The 23,556-nt window shown below is 35.5% G+C and overlaps 4 protein-coding genes across 4 annotated transcripts; 2 read left to right on the plus strand and 2 right to left on the minus strand.

The window, feature by feature from the left end:
- Nucleotides 1–2,289: 2,289 nt before the first annotated feature.
- LOC145601654 (suppressor-like protein) lies at nt 2,290–8,989 on the plus strand. Its single transcript, XM_081657704.1, has 6 exons — nt 2,290–3,007; nt 4,197–4,669; nt 5,607–5,945; nt 7,265–7,383; nt 8,156–8,322; nt 8,482–8,989. Exons 1-6 carry the CDS (start codon nt 2,342–2,344, stop codon nt 8,683–8,685), a joined length of 1,968 nt encoding a protein of 655 aa, XP_081513830.1. The 5' UTR covers nt 2,290–2,341; the 3' UTR covers nt 8,686–8,989.
- A 937-nt stretch (nt 8,990–9,926) lies between these two features.
- Nucleotides 9,927–12,199, plus strand: LOC145602873 (nicotinamidase 1-like). The gene is made up of 5 exons (XM_081659026.1): nt 9,927–10,222; nt 10,321–10,504; nt 10,794–10,927; nt 11,263–11,448; nt 11,935–12,199. The coding sequence occupies exons 1-5, from the start codon at nt 10,070–10,072 to the stop codon at nt 12,013–12,015; spliced, it is 738 nt and encodes a 245-aa protein (XP_081515152.1). The 5' UTR covers nt 9,927–10,069; the 3' UTR covers nt 12,016–12,199.
- A 594-nt stretch (nt 12,200–12,793) lies between these two features.
- On the minus strand, nt 12,794–17,115 carry LOC145602572 (protein NETWORKED 2D-like). The gene is made up of 2 exons (XM_081658759.1): nt 16,638–17,115; nt 12,794–16,050 (listed from the first exon to the last, which is right to left on the minus strand). The coding sequence occupies exons 1-2, from the start codon at nt 16,729–16,731 to the stop codon at nt 13,010–13,012; spliced, it is 3,135 nt and encodes a 1,044-aa protein (XP_081514885.1). The 5' UTR covers nt 16,732–17,115; the 3' UTR covers nt 12,794–13,009.
- A 1,246-nt stretch (nt 17,116–18,361) lies between these two features.
- LOC145601690 (uncharacterized) lies at nt 18,362–22,205 on the minus strand. The gene is made up of 2 exons (XM_081657749.1): nt 20,828–22,205; nt 18,362–18,947 (listed from the first exon to the last, which is right to left on the minus strand). The coding sequence occupies exons 1-2, from the start codon at nt 21,291–21,293 to the stop codon at nt 18,898–18,900; spliced, it is 516 nt and encodes a 171-aa protein (XP_081513875.1). The 5' UTR covers nt 21,294–22,205; the 3' UTR covers nt 18,362–18,897.
- Between the last annotated feature and the right edge of the window lie 1,351 nt (nt 22,206–23,556).

Raw genomic sequence — 23,556 nt, forward strand, 5'->3', positions numbered from 1 at the left:
TATATACAAAAAAAAAAGTAAAAAGTTTATTGAGGGGATACAGATACAGGGGAGAGGAGGCGAGCGAGGAGTTGTTGCTGTTGAAGGAAGCGTCGTTGAAGGTAGGATTCAATGATTTCCATGACTAAAACGAAGCGTTTGGTTTCATGAAGCTGACGAGTGAGGGCGGCTTCTCTAGCCCTGGCTTGTTGGAGTCTGAATTCGGTTTCGGCTGCTCGTGCTCTTAAATCCTCAAGAAGAGCAACCGATCTTGCGACGGCGGCGGTCGCCGATTGTGGCGGCGTGTGATTGGCTTTTTCTCGTCGCCATTCTTCTTCGTGATTGTAGCACATGCTTATCTTTTTTTTTTTTTTTTTTTTTTTTTTGAAAGGGGGGAGAAAAAAGAGAGGGCAGATTTATGATATGGGGTGGGGACTGGAATAAGTCCAAAGTCAAGGAACTAAGGAGTTCTTGACTTATTGACTTTGTTTAGGGGTTTGGTCTTGGACTCTTGGGGACATATGAAAAACCGAACAAGGCTAAGAGTATTATGGCTAACGGCTAACCTCCCCCCCCCCCCCCCCCCAAAATGCTATCGATCCAAGTCACTAGGCTTTAGCCACTACTCCATCCGTCCTCTTTTGATGTGCTCGTTTCTCATTTTTCACGATATACAAACAATGATTGTACTGTATTACATAAAAAATAAGTAAAAGTGACAACTTTTCAACAGGAATGTCACTGTCACCTAATGTACAATACAAGTTGTTAATCCAAATCAACCTTTGATAGCCAATCAAAATAAAGCAAGATTAATTTTTTAACCAGTGAGAATGCATTATTCCCATGTACACGGATTAGGGTTTTAAAGCAAAAAAAAAATTGAATGAATTCATTTTATTTTTATGGTTGCGTTCAAGAAAAACCCATAACGTAAAATGAATGGGGCAAAATCCAAAAAATAATTGGGGAGCTTTTGTAAAGGAGATAAAGTTATCCATGAAAAAAAAAACAAGATTATGAACATGGAGGTTGAAGATGAATGTAAAGAGATATTGATGAACCCACAAGTTTTCAAGAACATGCGTAAAAGGGTCAATTTAACAAAATTTAGAGGCAAAAAATGCATATTCTCTCTATCAAAAATCTATGACTTACATAGTTTTATTTATGTCATCCACCATGCTCCTAATTATAGTGGCTCCCTAGGTGTCAATGAGAATTGCGTTTATTTTTACTTGAATAGCTCTTGTTGCAATGATCTTGTCTTGTGCCTCTATACAGTTCTCTCTATCAAAAATCTCTCACTTATATAGTTTTATTCATGTCTTCCACGGACCAATTAGGTCAGGGGTGAAGAACGTTATTGCAATATCGAAAAACGCAAGGGAACAAGTTTGGAACACCATATAACTATTATCGACAGATTCCCTCAACCCCCTATTTGCATCGACAAGCAGTTCACACAGTTTGTACCCCCAATCCCCAAATTAGTTCTTCTATTAGTCTGGCTTTAGAGAGTTAAATTTCCGCTTTGTAATCTTGAGTCAGTTGAGAATTAGCCTTCTTTTTGGACCATTGTTAAAAAAAAATATAAATAAAAAATCCCACCTCATTATCCTTGTATTTCTAACTAGATTTCCCTCTAGTATCTTTCCTATCCTCCACTATTAAATAAAAAACACACTTATCGTTAACCTAAATACTCCTTGTCGTTAACCGCTTAACCATACTTTGTTGCTAAAGAGCCATTAACTACTTGCCAAAGTGAACATAAGAACTATTGGCTTGATATTTATCCTTAGCTTTACACTTTCATCTAGAATGTGTGATCCTCTAAAAATGAATGTGTGACAAATAACAAGTAAATATTAGGTGTAAAATGAGCATTTTATCATGTTATTGAAAGAGTTATGCTACCTCGTACCTTGGATTTCTTATCACAAAACTTTATTATATTTTTTGGCGGTATTCAAAACCTGAGATCAAATTTCGTCTACATCATTATCCTTTGTGACTCTTTATACACATAAACACAAAAAAAAAAAAACCATAAAAAAAAACATACTCAAAATCAAAGTATTCAAAACTTGACTCATTTGATAATTTTACTAGAAATCCTGTCAATTGAGAGTGTTAAAAAATAAAAAGTGAATGTTTAGTTAAAAAAAAGTGAATTTTTTAGACGCCGCCATTAGACTAGAACACTCCCGGCCTCCCGGGTTGAGAACTTTCAAGAAGCAACTCAAGACTCCAACAAGCCCACAAGCAAAACGAAAACCCACAAAGCGCGGGGTTTACTTTCTCTCTCTAAACTTAAGCGACATAGTTTTAATTTTTGAAGCTTCTCCAACCTTCAACAATGGCGGAAAACCACCATTTTCAAACCTTCGACGACCCATTCTCAACCAAACACTCCCGCCTTCCAGACGACACCGTTTTCTACTCCATCTACCCCGACTCTTCTCTCTCCTCAACCTCTCCTTCCGCCATTGCCGACGACCTCCAAGCTCTGCACCTCCAAATCCTCACCACTCTCTCTCCTCTCACCTCCGACTACATTTGGCAACACGAACCTTTCTCCCTTTCTCTCTCCTCCTCCTCCGACCTCCCTCACCTCCATGGAAAGCTTCGATACGGCGACAACCTCGACGACGAATGGTTCGTCGTCTTCCTCCTCTTTCATCTTTCTCTCTCCTTTCCTTCTCTTTCTATTCGTGTTTGGGATTCTGATGGTGAGTTTCTGCTAATTGAAGCTGCCTTTCATCTTCCTCGTTGGATTAATCCAGAAAATTCTAGTAATCGCGTTTTTATTCGGAAAAATGAAGTTCATATTATTCCGAAGAAGAAGTTTCCTTCTCTTCCTACTTTGAAAGATGCTCTCAAGTTGTTGATTCAGCATCCTGAGCTTACTAGGGCTTCGGATTCGGTTCAGTCCGCGATTAAGGGTCGGATTTCGGAGTATCCCGAAAGAGCGAGGCGGAATATTCACCGTGTTAGGGTTAGGGTTCCAGTTTCCGTTGCTCAGGTGATAAATTTGACCTATGTTTTTTTTTTTTTTTTAATATTTATAATCGTTGTTTTATGTTAACCTAATGCAATTTGATTGAAATTGAAATGAACTTTTGTTTGTTTATGTAATAAGTCGATAGTTTGGAAGCAATGAAGTATGTATGATTCTCAAATTAAACCTCATTTAAGCTTGGTAGTTTAGTCTGTGTAGACATGATGAATTTTAATTTTGAAGCAATGAGAAGGTTTATATTTGCTTCAAATTATTGGTGATACTTCTTAGGGGGTGTTTGGTTCAAGCAAATTAGGTATAAGGTATGGGTTTGGAATGACCAAAACCCATACCTTGTGTTTGTTTCTTGAAATTTCATTTTTCAAACCCATACCTCAAACCCCCAAGGTATGGGTTTTAGAAACCCAAGGGGGGAGGTGGGTATGGCTCATACCCATACCTTTAGGTTTAAAATTAAAGAAAAACTATCATTCCTAGATAAAAGCCAAACACATGAAATCAAGTATCAAGTTCCAATCCCATACCACCTAGGTTTCATTCCTCATTCCAAACCCGTACCATTGTTTGAACCAAACGCCCCCTTAATTATGACAGTAAGTGATTGTTCAATTAGAAGTATAGCTTGGGCTTGAAATTCGGAAGTCTGTTGTGTAATTGCTTATACTATTTGGACATCACTTAAATGGTGATGTTTCAAATTTTGGAAGTTACTAGTTTTCTACCCGTGCAATCGGCAGTTTGTCTAAAAGATTTAGGGGGTGTTTGGTTTGCATGATGGTATGAAATAATGAAATGAAATCAGGAACGAAGCCATGATGATATATGTTTGGAAATTATTTTTAATACTAAGTGTTTGGTTCAATTCCGGAATGAGCTTTTCTTCTATTATTTGATATTAAGACATAGGAGTGAAACGTGATTTTTTACATACAAACTACTTAATGATAGATATGGGAGTTCAATGTATTTATCAGGGATTTAAGCTCAATTAGTATAATTGACCACATTCATTGGGGTATCTAAGATAATCTATGAAAGTTGATCTATTGCTTTTTACCTTTGAGAGTACAAAATGAAGGTCGAGCTATTAGTCGTACTTTTTATGTTTTACATTTTCTTGCAGGGTCAGAGTGCTTACATTTTGCATTTTTCTAGATCTCATTGAGTTATTTTTTACTTTTTTTAAATATAGGTATTGAGGCATGAGCCCTGTCTTATTTCCTTGGCAGTTGAGGGATTTTATGACCGTGATATTGATTCAATGAAATATGCTGCAAACATGGAGAAGTTTTTGCCTAAGGGTCGTGAGGAGGAGCTGGTTCTGGTATCTGTGAAGATGTCAAGGGCAATGTATGCTCAATTGTTGCAGCAGAAGTTTCAGGCTCCTAAGTGTTATCCCATGCCTCCCATGCCACCAAGGACAGACCAGACTACATACACTGAGGCTGAGCTGGGGATGAAGATTGCTTGTGGGTTTGAAATGGTTTATCAGCATAGGAAAAGGGAAGGAGGGGAAGGAAAAGGAGGTACTTGGGAGGCATTTAGGGAGAGTTTGGAGAAGAGTGGGTATTTTAAGGGACTGCTTCCAGGATCCAAAGAGTACAAGAAATTGATGGAGAAGGCAGAGGAGTACTACAGAAAGAGTGCCTTGCATTATAGGGCCAGGTATAATTTTTTTTTTTTTTTTTTGACGAGAAGATTAAAGATTTTTTTTATAAAATAGCCAAGCGGCACTTACAATCAATTTTTGAGAAATTTAAAATTCCAACAAAAATATATAAAACCCTAAAAATAACATCGCAGAATTGATTGATAATAGCCTTAACAAAAAACTTCATCCGAAGCAATACAATCTGTGAGTTCGCTCTAATTCGGCATAAGATCTGCAGATGCATAATTTTTAGGATGAATAATATACTTCCGTGGTCTTCTAAACTCCGATAGAAATTGCGAAACCTTCGATCTTCATTCTTCAATAAACAAGTAATAAAAATCCCTATCATGAACACCATCTTAAGGATGATATCTTTTTATTAAAAGCAATAAAAGAGAAATTGGGGCTTTCCACCGGTAAAAACCAGTGGAAGCCCCTAAAAAATTCACAAATTAAAATCAAGAATGAAGGAGATGAAGAGAAGTAGGGAAAGATTGAAGAAAAATCAAAGAAAAAACCCTAGCAAAAGAGGCTAGGAAAAAACCCTCCCAAGGGAAAACCCTAGAGGGAACAATCTCTCTCTATAGGGCCAGGTATAATAATGGTTATTAGTTATCAAAATCTTTAACTTTGGTTGATGTTTTCACTTTTCAGTGTCTGAAACTATTTTTTAAGCTCACTTGTTATATTTTACCTGTGTAATCATTTCTAACTGTTTTGGAACCAGTTGCTATATGTCCACAAATTGTGGCTGCAACAAAAATTTGGAAAAAGAATATTCATAGCTTACCTTGTTTCGACCAATTAAAAGATTTGTATCGTTAGTCTAGGTTAAATATTGACGCTCTTGCATTTGTTTGAATTGACAGTGATTATTTTGCATCTGTATGTTATGTTAAAACCAATCTTTCCTGACTTTCAATAATTAATATCTTTTGAATGAAACAGTGAAATTTTAAATGCTCCAGTGAAGAGAATAGATGAGATTCTTGCTACATCACACTCCCCTGATGATTTCAAGGATCAAGAAGTGCCTTCATCTGATGACGATTCTTGGCTTTATGGCGGGGAAGAAGAGTTGAAATCTGTTCTTGAGGAGAGACAAAAGGAAATGGACAATTATGAGCAACAACAGAAAAGGAAACAGAAAGGAAAGGATAAGGTCAATGATGATGATTCATCCAACCTGAATAAGGACGATTTTGATTTAGGAGAAATAGCAAAGTCCATGAAGTCATTTGTACAAAATGTATCAAGTTACCAAGGAGCAGAAGTACCTGATGACAGGTTTGCATACTTCAAACTAGCTTTGATTTTCCTCCTTTCGCCTTTGATAGAATCTGGTTATTATTATCATTCTCTGTTTGCCTTGTTTTTAATCTTGCTCTGTACTTCTGTAGTTCTTTGTAGTTTGATTAATCCACTTTATTAGTGTTTCGAAACTTTGAGATGTAGATTTGAGTGTTGATAGTCCATGTGGGGGTGCCAAGCGTTTCCTACTCTGTTGTGATGTTACTTGTTTGGGCTTTGATGAAGATTGGTGTTGTAACAGCATTTTCAAATTTGATGCCTTTTGGTCACTTGATGACTCCTGGTGCTTTAATTGTTAAGCCTTAACTCCTAGAAGATTGATCTCATGTCAATATGTTGTATATAAATCTCCTCTCTGCTTATTGATAAATTCGGTGTGAAGTCTCTGGGTGAACTCCTATAGATACTGCTTCCTTTCTAATTAGGCTGATCATGCATTCCTACAAGGATATCTCATTTTCTCACTAATAGGACTTTTTGGACTTCACAAGTATTCTTTGTAATTGAGGCCTAATTTGTTTGGGCATTATTATTGGATTTGCCCTTTATTTCATTGGTCCAAGGAAATGATATTTTGTCAGTATGGTAAATGGGTTAATCTCTCATTTGACTCTTTATCTCATCCCAAGTAGTCATGCTTGTTCCTATCTTTGACATAGCTATTGAATATGGACACTACACTTCATTTTGAACCAAAACCACATAAAACTTTTCATATAACAGCAGTCTCACACATGGAGATGCGCCCATTCCGACACTTGCACCCAAGTCCAAGTAAATTATTCAAAAAAAGTTCTTTGTATTAACTTTTGTTGAATTAGAGGCATTTCTCTTGAAAAATCTTCAGTATAGTAAATGTCTTGTTAAAACTTTATTTGACAGCTTGTACTAAACAGAAGTTATATCTACAGAACTTTAATTATTATTACGAGTTTGGTTTTTTTTTATTTTTATTTTTTTTTTGTTTTTGTGTGTGTGTGTGTGTGTTGGGGGGGGGGGGGGGGGTTGAAGAAATCGTTGGCATTTGCCATTGCATGTTTTTAGGTTAGCTAGTTGGAATGCTGTTCTTTTGTTTGCATGCATACTGAAATGTTTGATAATCAACATAACCAGCGGCATTAGGGGTGAAAAATGATTACTCATGCTTATTCCTCTGGAAAAAGGTGTCTATTAATTGTGTTTTTGTGCTTTAAGGGGTGAAAACTGATTACTCATGCTTATTCCTCTAGAAAAAGGTGTCTATTAGTTGTGTTTTTGTGCTTAAAGTTTAATTGATTTTGTTTTCTCCATCTTAGAGACCTGAAAGATGTGGAATTTGACATGGATCGTTTCATGAAAGAGCTTGAATCAGTAACAAGGGCTCCTGGTGGTGAAGATGATGCAGAGGAAGGATCTTCTTCTGACATGGATTTTGGTAAGATTTATTACTTTAGGGAGGTTGGGCTGTTGGGGGTATGATCTGTTAAATTGGTTTTTTTTCCACTCAAAATGCCAACCAGGCTATACCCTAGCTTAATGTTAATGATTCAACTGTTGTACATCCTCACTCCAAGAGGAGGAGGTCATAGGTTTCAGGAAAAAAAAAAGGTTGTAACGATAATCTTTCGCTTGAAGACCTTTGTCATCTTTATTGATGTCCAGATGACTTGAAAACCTGCCAAGTTAATGCGTTTTAATGTTGTCAATAGTCAATATGAAAAATGGTTAATGAAAGTCTAATGTTGGTGCTTGTGCTATTAAGATAATGTAGTGTTCAAACATGAAAGATGCTGTTCGTCCTCTTCTTAATGAAATTTTGCTGCCTGAATGTCCACAAAAAGAGACAAATTAAAGATTGTACTTGTTTATGGATGTCAAAGACTTACTTCGTATGTTGCAGTGCTGCTTTAAGTTTTCATTATTTATTATACTGGCCTTTTGTTTCCATATAGGTGTATTAATTTATTTGATGCCTTGATTTGTGTGGAAGGTCTTTTCCACCTATGTTTTATACTGTGATGTACACTCCAGCCTGAGTTATGTTGGATGTCTCTGTATTGGCTACCTGCCTGAACTCAGCCCCCTTGATCTTTTTTTATTTTTATATTTCCAAAGTAGTGATCTTTTGTTTTAACCTTCTTCATATAGGCATATTTGCATGTGTTTTGTTTGTTTGATTAGGTTTGACTGGTGATCAAATTGTGCAGATGAGTCCGAGGACGAGAGTGATATGGAAGAACCTGAAGAGCATGGTGAAGAGAAGCAGGGGGATTTTATGAATGCTTATACTGATGCTCTTAATGAAGAGCTGAGAAGTTCTACTCTTAAGAAGAGCTTTGTACGGGCAACTGATCAATCTCCAAAGAAAGATGAGGTTTTTCTTGATCCCTTTTTTTTTCTTGGTTGATTGTCCTTGTACAGAGTACTTTCATTTCCAGCATTTATTGTAAATTAATTTTTCTGAGGGGATTTTTAAAATACAATATGCAGTATAGAAACAAGGTTCCTATTGCTGATTGATTTTGGTGTACAGGGTATGTCAAATGCTACAGAAGAAGACATGGACGAGGACTTCACTCCGGTGGATGTAGATGTGAATCTCGTGAAGAGCTTGCTTGATTCATTTTCTTCTCAGCAGGGCCTCCCCGGTCCTGCTTCCAACCTGCTTGGTCTTATGGGCAAGCAGCTCCCACAAGATGATACTGACAAAGGGAAAGGCAAGGGCAAAATCTTTTGAAAAAGCCTCTTCATTTGCTGCTTTCGAGTCTCATGTTATAGTTTTAGGAGTTCATGTTGTTTGTACAGTGACATTTGTTTGTTTGATAACGTTAAATTATAACACCCCCTTCTATAGATTATTTTCCACAACCTGCCGATGTCAGTACGGCTTTTCCTAGTTATCTCAACTCTTTCGAGTTTTAACAGGAGAGATAACCAAATACAAAGTACAGAGTATGAAGCAACCTTGTGGACTCTGTTTGGGATGTGACAGAGACTAGAGAAAATAAAATTTTACTTGTATATCGCAAAACGATTCTGTTTGCCTTGGTAGTTGCTATTCTGTTTTCAGAAAACAATTCATAAGCCCAGGATTCTGTTTCTGTTGAATGGTGACCTGATGAGTGATGACTGTGATGAGTGATGACATTTTTTGGGTCAAAGAGGCCTAGTTTGTTATATTGGTAACGCTATTGCAAAAAGGTAGGTTAGTCCTTATAAGTTGGGTTGGTACTTGGTAGTCCTTCAACTCTTTTAAGGCACAACCATTCGTGTATCAGTTAAATAATACTCCGATGATCCGATCAGTTTACACTAGAACTTAAAATGAATACAGTAACATCAGTTTCAATTCAAATTAACACAATTTTAAATAAGAATCTGAAACACATAATGCTGCATTGTTGAACTCAAAGTAGCCTCAAACTAACTATCTTCAAAGATGAGATTTGATTTAATGACATTTTTTTGGTGTAGTTGAACTCAAAGTAGTCTCAAACTAACCATCTTCAAAGATGAGATTTGACTTAAATGACATTTTTATGTGTAGAGATCTCAAGGTAATGATATAGACGAGATTTAATCTCATGTTTTAGGTACTAATTCAAGACTTTAACCAACTAAACTAGTTGACATCCACTAGATAAAAATGACAAAATTCAAAGTATCATTGATTTGGAGTAGATTTGATGACAATAACATAAGCTTAACACAATATAACATTGTTCTAGATGATGATTCGCAATAAGCTTGGCGTTTGTTTTTTAAGATCATTGTTTAATTGCCCATCAACTTAGATTACATTTACTAAAGGTTATTTACACACAAACAAGGTTTTTTTTTTAAAAAAACACAAATCAATGATTTTTGATTGTACGATAGATCAAACCCGTTTAATGGAAAAAAAAACACCCACCAAACAAACTATCGCTCTAATTGACTAAATTGGAGTAATTGAAAAAGAACTTTCGTTGACTGTCACGCTATTCAGGTTGGTCTATTAAATTGATTCTCCAGCAAGTTTATACAATCAACGTATTCCTCCGTCAAACTTCTCCAACTCTGATTTCTTCCTTCGCATTTTCTCTCTCCTCCCTCTAAATTCACAACCCAAAACCATAAAAATGGTGGCATCAACATCAAAAACCACCATTGATGAACTTCAGAAACAACTTCCTCTGAAACAAGATACTCTGCTTTTGTCCGACGATTGCTCCACCGGACTTGTTCTAGTCGACATCGTCAATGGCTTCTGCACCGTCGGCGCCGGAAACCTCGTACTTTACTTCTCTCCTCATTTCGATTGATTTTTGCAGATTTTTATTTATTTTTTTGGAAATTCGAATTGATTTTGTGGTTATTTGGTTTTGATTAGGCTCCGAAAGTGCCGAATGAGCAAATCGCGGCAATGGTGGAAGAATCGGCGAAATTAGCTAGGGTTTTCTGCGATAAAAAATGGCCGGTTTTCGCATTCCTTGATTCTCATGATCCTCAAATTCCTGAACCTCCTTATCCTCCTCATTGTTTTGCTGGCACTGTTGAATCCAAATTTGTTCCAGGTTTTTTTTTTTTACTTTTCATTTTTTTTTAATTAATTTGAGCTTGTTTGATGATTTTGAGTTTATTTGAAGTTGTTTTGGATATATTTTAAATTTTTAATAATATTTGTTAAAATAGTGTATGAAAGCATGGTAGAAAGAAGTTGCACTTGATTTGGTGCATTGTCATATTGGAGGCTTTGGAGCTTTTTTTTTTTTAGTTATATTTTTATAATATTTTAGAGCAATGTCATATTGGAGCTATGTTGAATTTTTATTGCTTAAATATTATTGTTGTTGTGGATTGTAGAATTGGAATGGTTGGAAGGTGAAGCTAATGTAACAATGAGGCTTAAAGATTGCATTGATGGATTTCTCGGTTCGATCGAGGAAAATGGATCCAATGTGTTTGTTGATTGGGTGAAAGCAAACAAGCTTAAAGCTGTAAGTTGGTTTAAACCTCTTGCATATATTAGTATTCTTGGTTCAATTGTTTGAATAGTGGTTTGAAATGTAGGTAGGTGTGAAGTATGTTTGAAAGAAACTCTACATTGTTTATAAATATAGTGTTACTTTTGTTCTTAATACCATTGCATTTGAATACTCCTATTATATAAGCTACCGTTAAATTGTAGTAGTTACCATAGGGTACCAGTGTAAAGTTCGATATGAAGAAAATTCGAGTGATTGTGATTTGTGAGCTCTACGCCTCTACCTATTTGCTTGTATATACAAAGTGAAGATAGTGTTAATGATTAATTTTTATATTTTTGGTGAAGGTGTTGGTGGTAGGTATATGTACAGATATATGTGTGTTGGATTTTGTATCCTCTGCACTTTCAGCCAGAAATCGAGGCATCCTTGCTCCTCTGCAAGATGTGATTGTGTACTCTCGAGGTTGTGCGACATATGATCTTCCATTGCATATTGCAGAAACAATCAAAGATGCATTAGCACATCCGCAGGTAATCAAATCTCTCTTTATTTCACATATTCATGTATCTCACACCACGGTTTGAGTTGTTTGGACATAGTTTGCAGTATTGCGGGGCAGAAAGGATCACTCCTATCTGAGTCGGCTGTCTAGTTGTTCAGTTTAACTTTAGCACCAAGCTAGTGTTACGATGTGTGAATAGTTTAGAAAATTTTCTATGCTTTAACTGATGGAGAGTCACTTATGGCCTTAGGCTTTGGGGCTCTAGGTGACTCTCCATCAGTTGTAGCTTATTGTTGATGCCCTCTCAGGTTTTTGGATGAGAAATTGTAAGCACCAACATATTTCAGAATTTAAATGCTATATGAATCTGGCATAGTTAGAATCTAATTGCTAGTTTGTAGTTCAATCAAACAGTTCTGCAAGAGTTCTAAAATTTATAATTTAATAATTTTATAATGCTTTATTGTTGTGAGATATATTGCTAACTTCTGTTATTTTCGTATTCTTAATGCAGGATTTGATGCATCATATAGGTCTTTACATGGCTCAGGGAAGAGGAGCCAAAGTGGTATCAGAGGTGGTCTTCACTACTTAACTGCAAGAGTTGGTGCCTCAAATGCTGCAGGTTCACGAACTTCTTGTGCGTGAACATAATTGTATTTTAGGTCTATAAAATTCTTTTTGAGTACTTTACATGTAGTATGAAGTAATTCAACTTGGTTGTCTCTTTAAAGTTTAAACCACACAAAATTTATAAAAATTGGGAATTTTTTTCTTAATTTTCCATTTTAGTTGCAAAAAATTTACCAAGGGCTTTATAATCTGCATTCTTCCTATTGCGTGTCTCATCTTGTGTCCATTAAATATGATTATGTCACATCATATACGTGATATCTGTAAATTTCTGATTATATGCTGGTAATGTGTCCAAACTAAATGTGGGACACTAGGGATAAAACCATTAGTTAGGAGTCTTGACATTGATCTCATGCCCCAACCCTTATTTTAAGAGGTTCTGCAAGAAATACAAAAAAGGTCATTGTAGGCTTCTCTCCGTGACTCCACCCACCAATATACGGAGTAAATAAATTGATAGGGCTAATTCTTGATTTCCTCTGGTATGAGCTGTCTCATTGAATTGGAAATAATTCAGAGGAATGATGTTTTATCTAAAAGATCCAAGATGCTTAGGGTTATATAGTGATCCATAGGTAGTACTTGGAAAATTAGTCATAAATCATAATTATGGACTAGGAAATGAAAACAAGAGACCACTTGATCATTAGAAGGGACTGGGGAAAAGCGAGCTGGTTGTTTTCTTGTATCTGTCATTAGAAAATATCATTGCTTTCACGCTCATAATCATTAAACTTCACCCGCTCAAAACTAAAGAGTGTTTCTGACAATTGGAAAAAAGACACCTATATACTAATTTACACATACCAACTAATTTCTCCTCAAAAATGCATAAATACTGAACACATGATCCTATGACATCTATCTAATATCAGCAGAAAACAACATAAAGCATAGATACAATACTGTCAGATAAAATATATTTGAAAAATGCAGAATATGTCTTAGTGATTCTAAGGTGACTTGTCAGATCTTAGATGATGGTATCTCCGATTCATCATTCCTGGATGCATGCAGGAAAATATTGATTGCTTTTTCTTCTGTGGTTTAACCCCAAAAATGAATGATCTTAATGGCACCCGAGCCCGGCTTCCAGACCTCTCATTTTCATATTGGTTTTGTGAGGTAGAAAACCCTAGCTCTTCATTCAACCTGGCTATGGTACGCTCCATTTCAAGTTGGAGACTTGTTATATAATCCATACCGGTTTGGAGCTCATCAGCAACCTTGTTATTCTCTTGTTGCATGTTTGCTACCTCTCCCTGGAATTTTGCAGCTTGAAAACTGGTAAACTTCATGTCATCATCTTCGGCACCATCGCTTAGAGCTAGTTTTATTTCTTCTTGAATGTGGCACAACTGTGAAAATCTTCTCTGTAGCTCTTCTTTCAGATTTTCACTTTGCTCCAACCAGACAGTTAACTCTGTTTGTATCTCTCTCAGGTGCTTGTATATTGGTCTGACATCTGATTTCAAAAGCGTCTTGTGAGTATCCCCCCCATGACTACTCCCTTCTTTCTTCTCATGCTTTTTCTCAAGTTTTGCTAATTCTGCTTGCAAATCTTGAACTCCATTTTGAAACTTTTGGATCTGCCCGAATGAAGCACTGAACCTCATCCAGAAATCTAGATTTTCCTCAAGGATCTGATCCATCTCTGTCCGTAGTTTCTGTTCAACTGGTGAGATCTCTTGTTCTTCACTTGGAGCAATAACTTTTATATCATAATCATCATCTTCTTCAACAAGGGGAGGTGATGGCTCTTGAGAGGTCTCCATATCCTTCTCTTTTGTGTTTTTATGTTCTTCCAACCTTTTTTGCAGAAGGCTTAATTTCTGGCGTAGGGAGTGGATCTCTTCATCCTTTGTGGCAAGAGAACTCTTCATCTCTGAGAAACTATCTTCACTTTTCTTCTCTACTTCACAAAGCTTCTTCTTGGTTTCTTTGTAGTTTCGAAGAGTTACTGTATACTCTGCTAAAAGAACTTTTTCCTTTCCCTCCAAACCATTGGTGAATAACTGCTGCCAGTCAGGCTCATATTCTTCTTTTCTTCTTTCTTCTAGTGGTTGAACTGCTGATGGTGCATATGACTCATCTTTTTGCATGCCTACCAAGTACCTTGGTTCAGCCTCTTGAGTAATTGACGGATATGTTGGCTGAATTGAAGGATCCTGCATCTGAGTTACTTGAGAACATACTGCTTCCTCCTCTATCTTGTTTGAATGTTCTTGAGGTTGATCATTCTCAATGGTGCTTTGTTTAGATTCCTGTGGATGAGTATCGTTTATCTCCAAAGGTGAGTATTCATCCTTTGACTCTAGTAGAGCTGTTTCACCAAATTTCTGTCCTTCATCTTGAGTAAGATTGGAGGTACTCGTATCACTTACTCTTTTCTTCAAATCCACATTTTCTGTGGACCCTTCACTTTCAAAGGACTTAGTTGATTTCTCAGCCTCTTCTTCATCTGGCTTTACGTCATGTGATTTCTTCAGGTTGATATCAAGATGAGAGTGCTTTTCATTCAAAAGATTTTCTAGACTGTTATTCTGGTTATCAGAGCTATCATTTAGATCCTGAAGTCCTCTCAACTTATTTTCCATCTCTATCTTTACATCATCTGATTTATTTGAATTGATATCAAGATGAGAGTGTACTGCAGTTGATTTACTACTTTCTAGGCTGTTATTTTGGTTATCGAAGCTATCATTTAGATCCTGAAGTCCTCTCAACTTATTTTCCATTTCACCCAGCTTGTCACTTAGAGTGGTTTTCCCAGCAATCAGGTTTGCCTTATCATCTTCAAGGCTCTTAATCTGCGTGTGTAGCTCATCAGTCTCTGACCTTAATCTGGTTTTCCCAGCAATCAGGTTTGCCTTGTCATCTTCAAGGCTCTTAATCTGCGTTTGTAGCTCATCAGTCTCTGACCTTAATCTATGTATTAGAGCAGTCTGAGAAGACATTGAAGATTCTAGGTTGATCACTTTGTTCACAAGCTCATCGATCTTTTCAGCCATCTCTAACACACTGAGTGATGCAGTTTCACCTACATCAAAGTGTTCTTTAATCTTGTCCCGAATTATTTCTAGATCCTTAGATTCTTTCAAACCACCTGCTGCTTCATCATCAATGCTAATTTGATCTTCTTCTGCTCTTAAGGGATCTCTGCTTTCAGAGGCATCAGTTGGATTGCCTTGAAACTCACCCTTGAGAGATTTTAACTTGTCACGAGCATCCTTAATCCTCTGGTGCTCTTCTTTTGCTTCCACTGCTGCTCTATCCTGCTTCTCCTGCAGCTGTGCCAAGGTATCGTTGCATGATTTAATAGCTGCTTCAGCCATTAAAGTCCGAGCTTCATCATCCTCGATAACTTGGGCTACCTCAAATTCATCCTGTAACTTTGAGATCTTTTCTTGTGTTCCACTTATCTGCTCCTCAATTTCCCAGTACTTGGCATACCCGTTTTCATAAGAACTCTTTGCAAATTCCTTCTCTGTTTGGAGAGTCAGAATTTGCTTCTGAAGCTTGTCAATTTCATTGATAGCTTCTGTTATGGTCAGACCAGATTTCGGTAATCTCTTAGGATGAGCTCCTGATTTAGGCATATTCCTAGGAGCTGGGTTATTCTTCAACTTTGATGTTAATGCCATGATAGCCTTAATATTTTTGGTAGGGAATTTTTGTGGAGCTTGTGGGATGTTTGGGTTGGGTGATCTGTCTTGGAATTTCCTAGGCATTTTTGAGGCGTTATAATCATCATCATCATCCATTGGAAACTGGTACTGATCTGGGAATGCAGATGCGAGTGTGTTGTTTGCGTTTTGTAGCTCTTTCGAAAGATGGTCATATCTTTCTGCTAAGGATCTGTAAGCCCGATAAGATTCCTCGACAAAGTTTATCAACTCTGGCCGTTTTTTATAATACATTTCCGCTCTCTTAGCAAAGGAGTCTCCATCTTCTTCAATGAGTTTAAGCACAGCTTCCACCTTATCTCCCATATCTGCAGCATGTCACAAAATCTTTGGTAAATACTTCGTATATTTTTATACTGTAAAGCTTTTGAATCTATAAGGTGTTTATTTAGATTCTGATGAAGTATTTTCATCATAACCACAATGCTTCTGAATTATTCATCAACCGTAGAACTGCAGAATCCACATTTATCTTCATTTTTGTTAATCTGCATCCTTAATTTTATTTTATCAATTTTTAAGGGGCTAACGTTTATACATGCATGCAACTTTCCTTTCATCAATTTTTTATTCTTACAAGATTAATGCGATTCATAGTAAAGAAAAATATATCCTTAACTCTACTTTATAATTTCATGATCATATTATTTCCTCAAGATCATTGATATGGTATATTAATTACATATAATCCAGTTAAACAACATTTTCCATTACAATCAAAATTTTAGAGATCAATGTGGTCTCATTTGACTTTTTCATCCTTTCCTGATACATGTCGGAATTAGTAAAGATGTTGATTATGCATTGTTTCAGGAATGATCGAAAACAAAATGGCAGAAGAAATTATCAAACATGATAGAAAAAAGAAGCGAAATTGTACGTCAAACAAACATACCTTGGAGACTCTGTTCCAGCCATTTGGATTGTTTAGTCCTGACATGGCTTGCATACCACCAAGAATATGCATTGCTTGCTGCCCTCTGCAACATTCTTCAGTTCTGGCCGGATCTTTGAATACTTTTACGACGATTTCTTCAATCCTTTCGGATTCCTGGATCAACGGCGAAAAATGGCAGAAACCAGCTTATCTTTGTACATTCTCTAAGTTGACTCTCTCTTTGCTTCCTTCATCCCATCTCTCATTCTCAATATGAGCAAAAATTTAAGGTCTTAATGTTTCTTGATATTATTTATTTGAGAGAAAAAAATTAATAAAATCTGAAATAGAAAAATAAAATAAAACTATGGGAATGTGCAAAAGACTATACCCCCTATAATGTGGGGTTGTGGTATGGAGGAAACTTCGGTTGTAAAGGTTATCAAATATAGTAAGTATTGCATGACCCTTTAATTTCCTTTTGCTTTCTCCTTTAAAACAATCAAAAATAAAAATAAAAAAAGGGAAGCCACTAAAAAGGTAGGGAATTGTTGCAATTATTTTTCTTACATGTGTCTGTTTTAAGTTTGCCTAGCAATACCAAGACAGAGTTGCTTGTTTCTTTGGAAACCTTTTAAATTTGCTTTAGAGTTTTCTTTCATATTTCACATTTTCTTTGGTTGAGTTGTTTTCATCTCTAGTTATTTTTGTAGATGGCAATTAATTATGGTAGTTATCATTACTTGTATTATGTTTGATCTAAACGTTCAGGGATGAAATGAAAGTGTTTGAAAAGAAAGTACAAAATTTCTCTTTACTTTTTTTTTTTAAAAAAAAAAAACGTGTTTTGGTTTTTATCTTTCTATTAACCAAAACGTGTTTTGGTACATCCAAATATGGTGCAACAAAAGCATCTTGAGCCAAGCTAGACTTGATCGGGGCAATAAAGGTGATTTCATGAGATTTTTCCTTTCAAATGTTGCTTGGAATGAGTCATTGTTGAGTCCCTCTCACAAAATTCTGAGTTAGCTAAATTCCATTTGGATCAATGCTCATTATAAAATAAAATTGATCAATACTAGCCTCATCATGTAACAATTTTCATATTTGATTTATAACCGTCCAACATCCTTTCATTAATGTTTACAATCAAGTTTAAACAAATCAAAGTATATTTAAAGAATAATGATAAAAAATGTCTTAATCGCCATAATCAATGATTGCAAGGGGTATTAATATTACTGTATTATATTTATCATTGTTAATAATTATCCCAAATGAAATATCTTATCTATAATAGTAACATCTAACGTCACTAGGACACGGTTCATATCATGACATATTGACATAGGCATTTACCTAAGACACTATATAAGAATCGCATTACCCATTAATTTTTGCAAAAGAAAAGAAAAGGTAATGATTTGAATCACATAATGCACCTTATTCTAATCACTAATTTATTCAGTATAAAATTAAATAAACACCGGATTAAGTGATCATTAAGTAGTTAATTAACTTGACCAATTCATTTATGAAAAAAAAAAAAAATAGTAGTGTGCACGTTATAAAGTTGACCTCCAGTCTGAAACCAGATCAGCTGCACCAGAGAAAAGAGCAACTAGAAATATAGCAATATGGTTAAGTACCATATACAGCCTCTTGTGTGCTGGAGATGCCCCAAATCCTGCTGCAACTCCCTGATTAAGCTATAATCACGTTGCGACCGCAGCCTTAGAACCTTTCATGGAAAGCATAAAATAACAATTAAGGAACTGTTGATTATATACATCATATAATAGGATACGCCGGAATTAACAATATGTTTACAATCGAATGCAAACTGTTGGTTCTGCAAACGAGTACTAGAAGCTTCTCTTGTTAGTTTAAAGAGCAATGTTCTACAGGAGAGCTGAATATTTACAGACTACTTCAGAATGGAAGCTGGAAATCAAGCATAATCATATTACAAGATTATTTACATTCTAATGGTATATACAATGGATCGGAATATTAAGGAAAAGATTCAGTAACCCATTTTGGTTTGAATTAATCGCGGTTAAGAACAACCTTATAGCAGCACTGCAACAGCATCTTTATTGTGTCCAGACTGTTATCATCTTAGATCATCTCTGCTCCTGGTCTTGTGGACACTCATGATTCTTCTGTTTTTCCACAAACCTTCATATTTAACATAGATAATGGCCAATTGCTTCAAACTCCAAACACACGACAAGAACCACCACCTTATTTATTAACAAACTATGATGGTAAGCCTTCAGAAGTTTTGCAGTGAGGAGAGCCACTGGTCCATCAGGTTCTTCCCTTCTGCAAGGTTCATCACATTGTTTTAAGTAAAACTGTGAATAGGAAAGTTTCAATGCCAAAATGTAAACAAATAGAGAAATATTCCAAACGATATGAGCAAGACAAGATGCAAAAATAACAAAATTATCATCAACTTATAGAATAGAAGACATCTTTTCGCAAAAAAAAACTTCGTAAGAAATGTCCAACAGCGCAAAATGGTCAGAGTTTAAAACTATTACTTTGACATGACTAAGGTTAGTCTTTGGTTTTGTCTTGCAAAGAAGTTCCATTAAAGAAGAAAGAAAAACTTCAGTAGTCTGTTCTGTAGTAGGGTAACTGCATCAGATAACTCAGAAAAATCTAAAGGAACTCCACTTCTAGATATCACAAATGGGGGCAAGAACTACTCCCGTTAACACTTAAGAATCTTTTTCCAAGACAATCTGGACTTCAGTATCTTCAATTTCCCAATGTTACACATAAGAAACCTCCAAATCTAACGTCCTTGACGCCTTGAGCATACACCCAAACTTCTCAACTCATGGCAACCATTTGCATCAGCATGAACTTAGTAATGCCTAGTGGCCCACGCAGTATATTATCCTACACTGTCTGAACTAATGAGACAAGCATATCCAATTCAAATCATTTGACTTATCTTTTAAGACTGAGGAACCAGGATCTGACACCCATATATAAAATTACACGTACTTACTATGTCAAACTCAGACCAGAAAGGCAGAGACATGAAAAATTCCAATACTGCGATTCCCAGATTATCTCCTTGTCTCTTGCAACCAAAATAAGGACCTTTACCCGACAATTATAGTCCTCCTTTTATATTATTGCCCTCATTGGCTGATAAACGCATATTTAATCAATCATCCATCAAATTTTTCGCTATACTAACACATTATTGTAAAAACATATTCATTAACAACACTTCTTAATATTGGTAAAAGCCAATAGACGGTCATTGGGAAGCAAAGTGAGTATCAGCTTTTGAATGATTTAAAATTGGACAGTGCCAATAAAAACTGGTTTCTCCCAAAGTCAATAGATACACAGCAACCTGATTGGAATCTTAAAACCACTAGAAATGTAACATGATTACTCATAAGTAATATGATGGAGGCTCAGAGTCAAGACAGTATTATCCCTAGTCCTTACAAGTGACTTCCATTCATAAGTAAAACTAGCAGAAAACTCCCACCAAATAAGTAATGATTCGCTGCCTAAAAAAAAGGCTAATGATTCAGGTTGCCTGCAACATTTCAGTGCTACCTATTTACGCTATATACGGCAAATTTTCACATCATTGTAGAGGCCAGGCGGTAAACATTTGAGATACGATGTTTTCATTATTGTCTAGCAAAAAAACAAAGTGAAGAAGCCTGGCCTGTAGAAAATAATCCATGTACATTAAAATCTTTCAGACACTTTCGGGGCCTAAGATAAACGTTGGTAAGGAAGACAGGGAAATCAAAGACTATTACACTATGAATACCCTGTGCTTAGCTTCATTCGTAAACCCGAAAAATGGAAGCAGTGACACTAACAGCAATCAATTAGGTTTAACCAGACGCGATAATCAAACACATGGCTTAGCAACAAGAACCCTTTACTCAACACAAACTAGACAGACTACAAATCAAATAAACAAGTGATTTAGTCTATGTCCTGTATGCTGTATCACCAATCACCTAAACCACAAAGATCATAAGCCTAAAATCAAAACAATCAGTTGCCACTGTATCATATCCAAGCATGTCTGCATCTATCAACAACAGTTGGAACATGAACCAATAATTGAACTCCATACTAGTATACTACTAACAAGTAATAACACAGTTAACAGAACAGACTAAAACAGGAATTTGAGGAAAAAGAATTGTTACCAGTGAAAGGCTCGCAAGTAAGATTCTTGATTGTATTCAGAAACTGAGTATTAGGCCCTTCAACTGGGCCCCTTCTGTAGCAAGGAACAAGAACAGCAAAGCTATCATCAGTTTCATCATCACTCAAGAAATCAGGTCCATGTGGCTCCAACCACCCAATTGACCAATCAGAATCATCAGACTCAGACCCTGACAAGCAAACCCCATCATTTGGAACCATAACAACATCATGCTCTCTCTCAATCTTTCTCTCTTCTCTACTATGCCACTTCTTCTTAATCTTCCTAGGAGTAGATGAAGAAGAAGATGAAGCAATCCTAGTCCCCTTCAATGGGAACTTCACACTATCAATCTCCCTAACACCAAAACCATAATCAGGCATCGAATTCGAAGCCGAGACGTTTTCGGTCTCCTCCTTACCACCCCACAAGGGCATTCCCCACAATTGAAACCTAGGAAATGCCATTTTGAGCAAAATTCACACACCCAAACACAATTTGGTTGAATTTGAGAGATGGGTATAAGTCTAAATTGAAGATTTTATCCAAAGTTGAAGACTTTATATCAAAGATGAAGTATTTCTTTCAATTCAAACCCTAAAAATAGCACTTTCAAAGAATATGGTGAGGAATATCTCCTTCAACCTCTCAAAGCTTAAAGCTTTAACCTGAAATTTCATATAGATTTCTCACAAATTGGAAACCAACCACTTCAAACTCCAAACATATATGAATTTTTTTACCAGAAAAAGGAGAAAACCCCGTTACATCCAAGTCATGACGAAACTAGTTGCAAATAATTCATCAATTACTGACCCACTCTTTTTTTTTGGTTTTTTAACTGACAAAAATTTCTAATTCTGGCAACACCATGGCAATAATTTACAACACATGAGTGTACCCAGCAAGCATAAGTTACCAAATTTAGAAAATAAAGAGAGACAGAAATAACTGCAGAAGAAAAAACAAAAACAAAAAATTACATTAAAATAATCGTACAAAATCAAAGTAAAAGGAAAATTCCCCAGAAACAAGAATTGTTTATTCAATCAAAGAATGAAAAATTGGAGAGATTAACAAGGGGTTTGGATAAAAATCGGAGAAACCCAGAAATCTGAGCAACATCAAATGATGATAAACACTGATAAACAAAACCCCAGAATTTTGAAGAAGAATTTGAGTCAGAAAGAAGAGAATTAATCCTAAACTGAGTTCAAATTTCGAGAACCATATTTCTGGAAAATTCCAACCCTACCATAATCAACCCTCTCTCTAACTCTCTTCCTCAAAGAAAGGATGTTGTCAACTGACAAATTCTGGTAGAGTGAGGGAGCAAGTTTAAGCCTTAATATACTCCAATAGGCCCCAATTTGTTTTCCGTTGTCATAAGATTTTTTTTGTGTTTTTATTTATGGGCAATATTGAGATATAGAATTAGCTTTCAATCCCGTGCAATGTACGTGGTACACATTTTAGCACTTTAAAATGTAGACAATTGATGCTAATACAATGCACTATTAAGGCTGTGTTCGGCTTCTCTAACATTAAAATTGTTTATGTGCTTTAAAGTCTTATAGTGAAATGTCAATTAGCTGTAATTGTAATAATTATGTTTATATTTCAATGGTCAAGAATATGATAACTAATATGCCGTAAATCATTTATTTTAACCATATTAGTTTCATTGATTATATTATTTTCAATATATATATACACTTCCTCCGTTAATGGTTATTTGCAACAAAGGGGTATTATTTGTGAGATATAAAATATTCCTTTGTTGCAAATAACCATTAACGGAGGAAGTATATATATATGTATATATTAATCGGTTTATCTAACGTGTTTTCATGGAGACATGTTAAGTTACAAATATACTTATTATGTATTTTACTTGTGCCTAACTTGGTCAATAATTCTAAATCACGGAGTAGCCATCAAGTAATAGGATGATTATACTTTAGTAATTAGTGTTGATGAGTGAATTTGAAAATTAAAAAAAAAATGTCATAAATATAAGGGCAATATGCTAGTAATCAAAGAAGTAAAAAAAAAAAAAAAAAAAGAGGTATGTTCTTGGGAGTATTATCCCGGTTAAAAATGTTTTTTTATTTCTTTTTCCATAAATTTTAGGTTTAGATTGTAGTAAGAAAATTTTAAACAAAGTTCAAATTACTCCGTGGAAAATTGTATTCTCAAGAGTACTTTATTTGTCGTGTTTCGAAATCATACAAGAAATAAGATAATTATTGTACTCAAAATATATACTCCGTACTATTTTGATCATCGCCATAATAGTATTTTACTACTCGTAGTATTTTTTGTCATCATATTGTCATTGTTAAAGCTATATTATGTTATTTTTACTAGTTTAGTTCCGTGCGTTGCACAGATTAAGTAGTTATTAATTGTTTAAATAGTTGTCAATTTATATTCGAAAAAAAGTGTGATCATAATCTCATCAATTACTTTTTAAAGTACTGTATTTAATTAGTTTGGAATATAGGAGGAAAAAAATAAGAAAAAAAAAGGATGATGTCGAAAATAGTTTAGGCGGAAAAGTTTTTAATAAGAAACTGACCTGTGTCCCTTAAGTCTTAATGATATCAGCGTGTTTTTGTTTTAGTAATAGTTAATTAATACAAGTAGATTTTAGCGCGTATAAAAAATGGATAATATTATAATGACATGGCAAATTCTATTTGAGTGGATAATGACATGGCAACTTGA

The sequence above is a fragment of the Chenopodium album genome, chromosome 21, assembly GCF_948465745.1.
Source record: "Chenopodium album chromosome 21, dcCheAlbu1.1, whole genome shotgun sequence".
NCBI lineage: Eukaryota > Viridiplantae > Streptophyta > Magnoliopsida > Caryophyllales > Amaranthaceae > Chenopodium > Chenopodium album.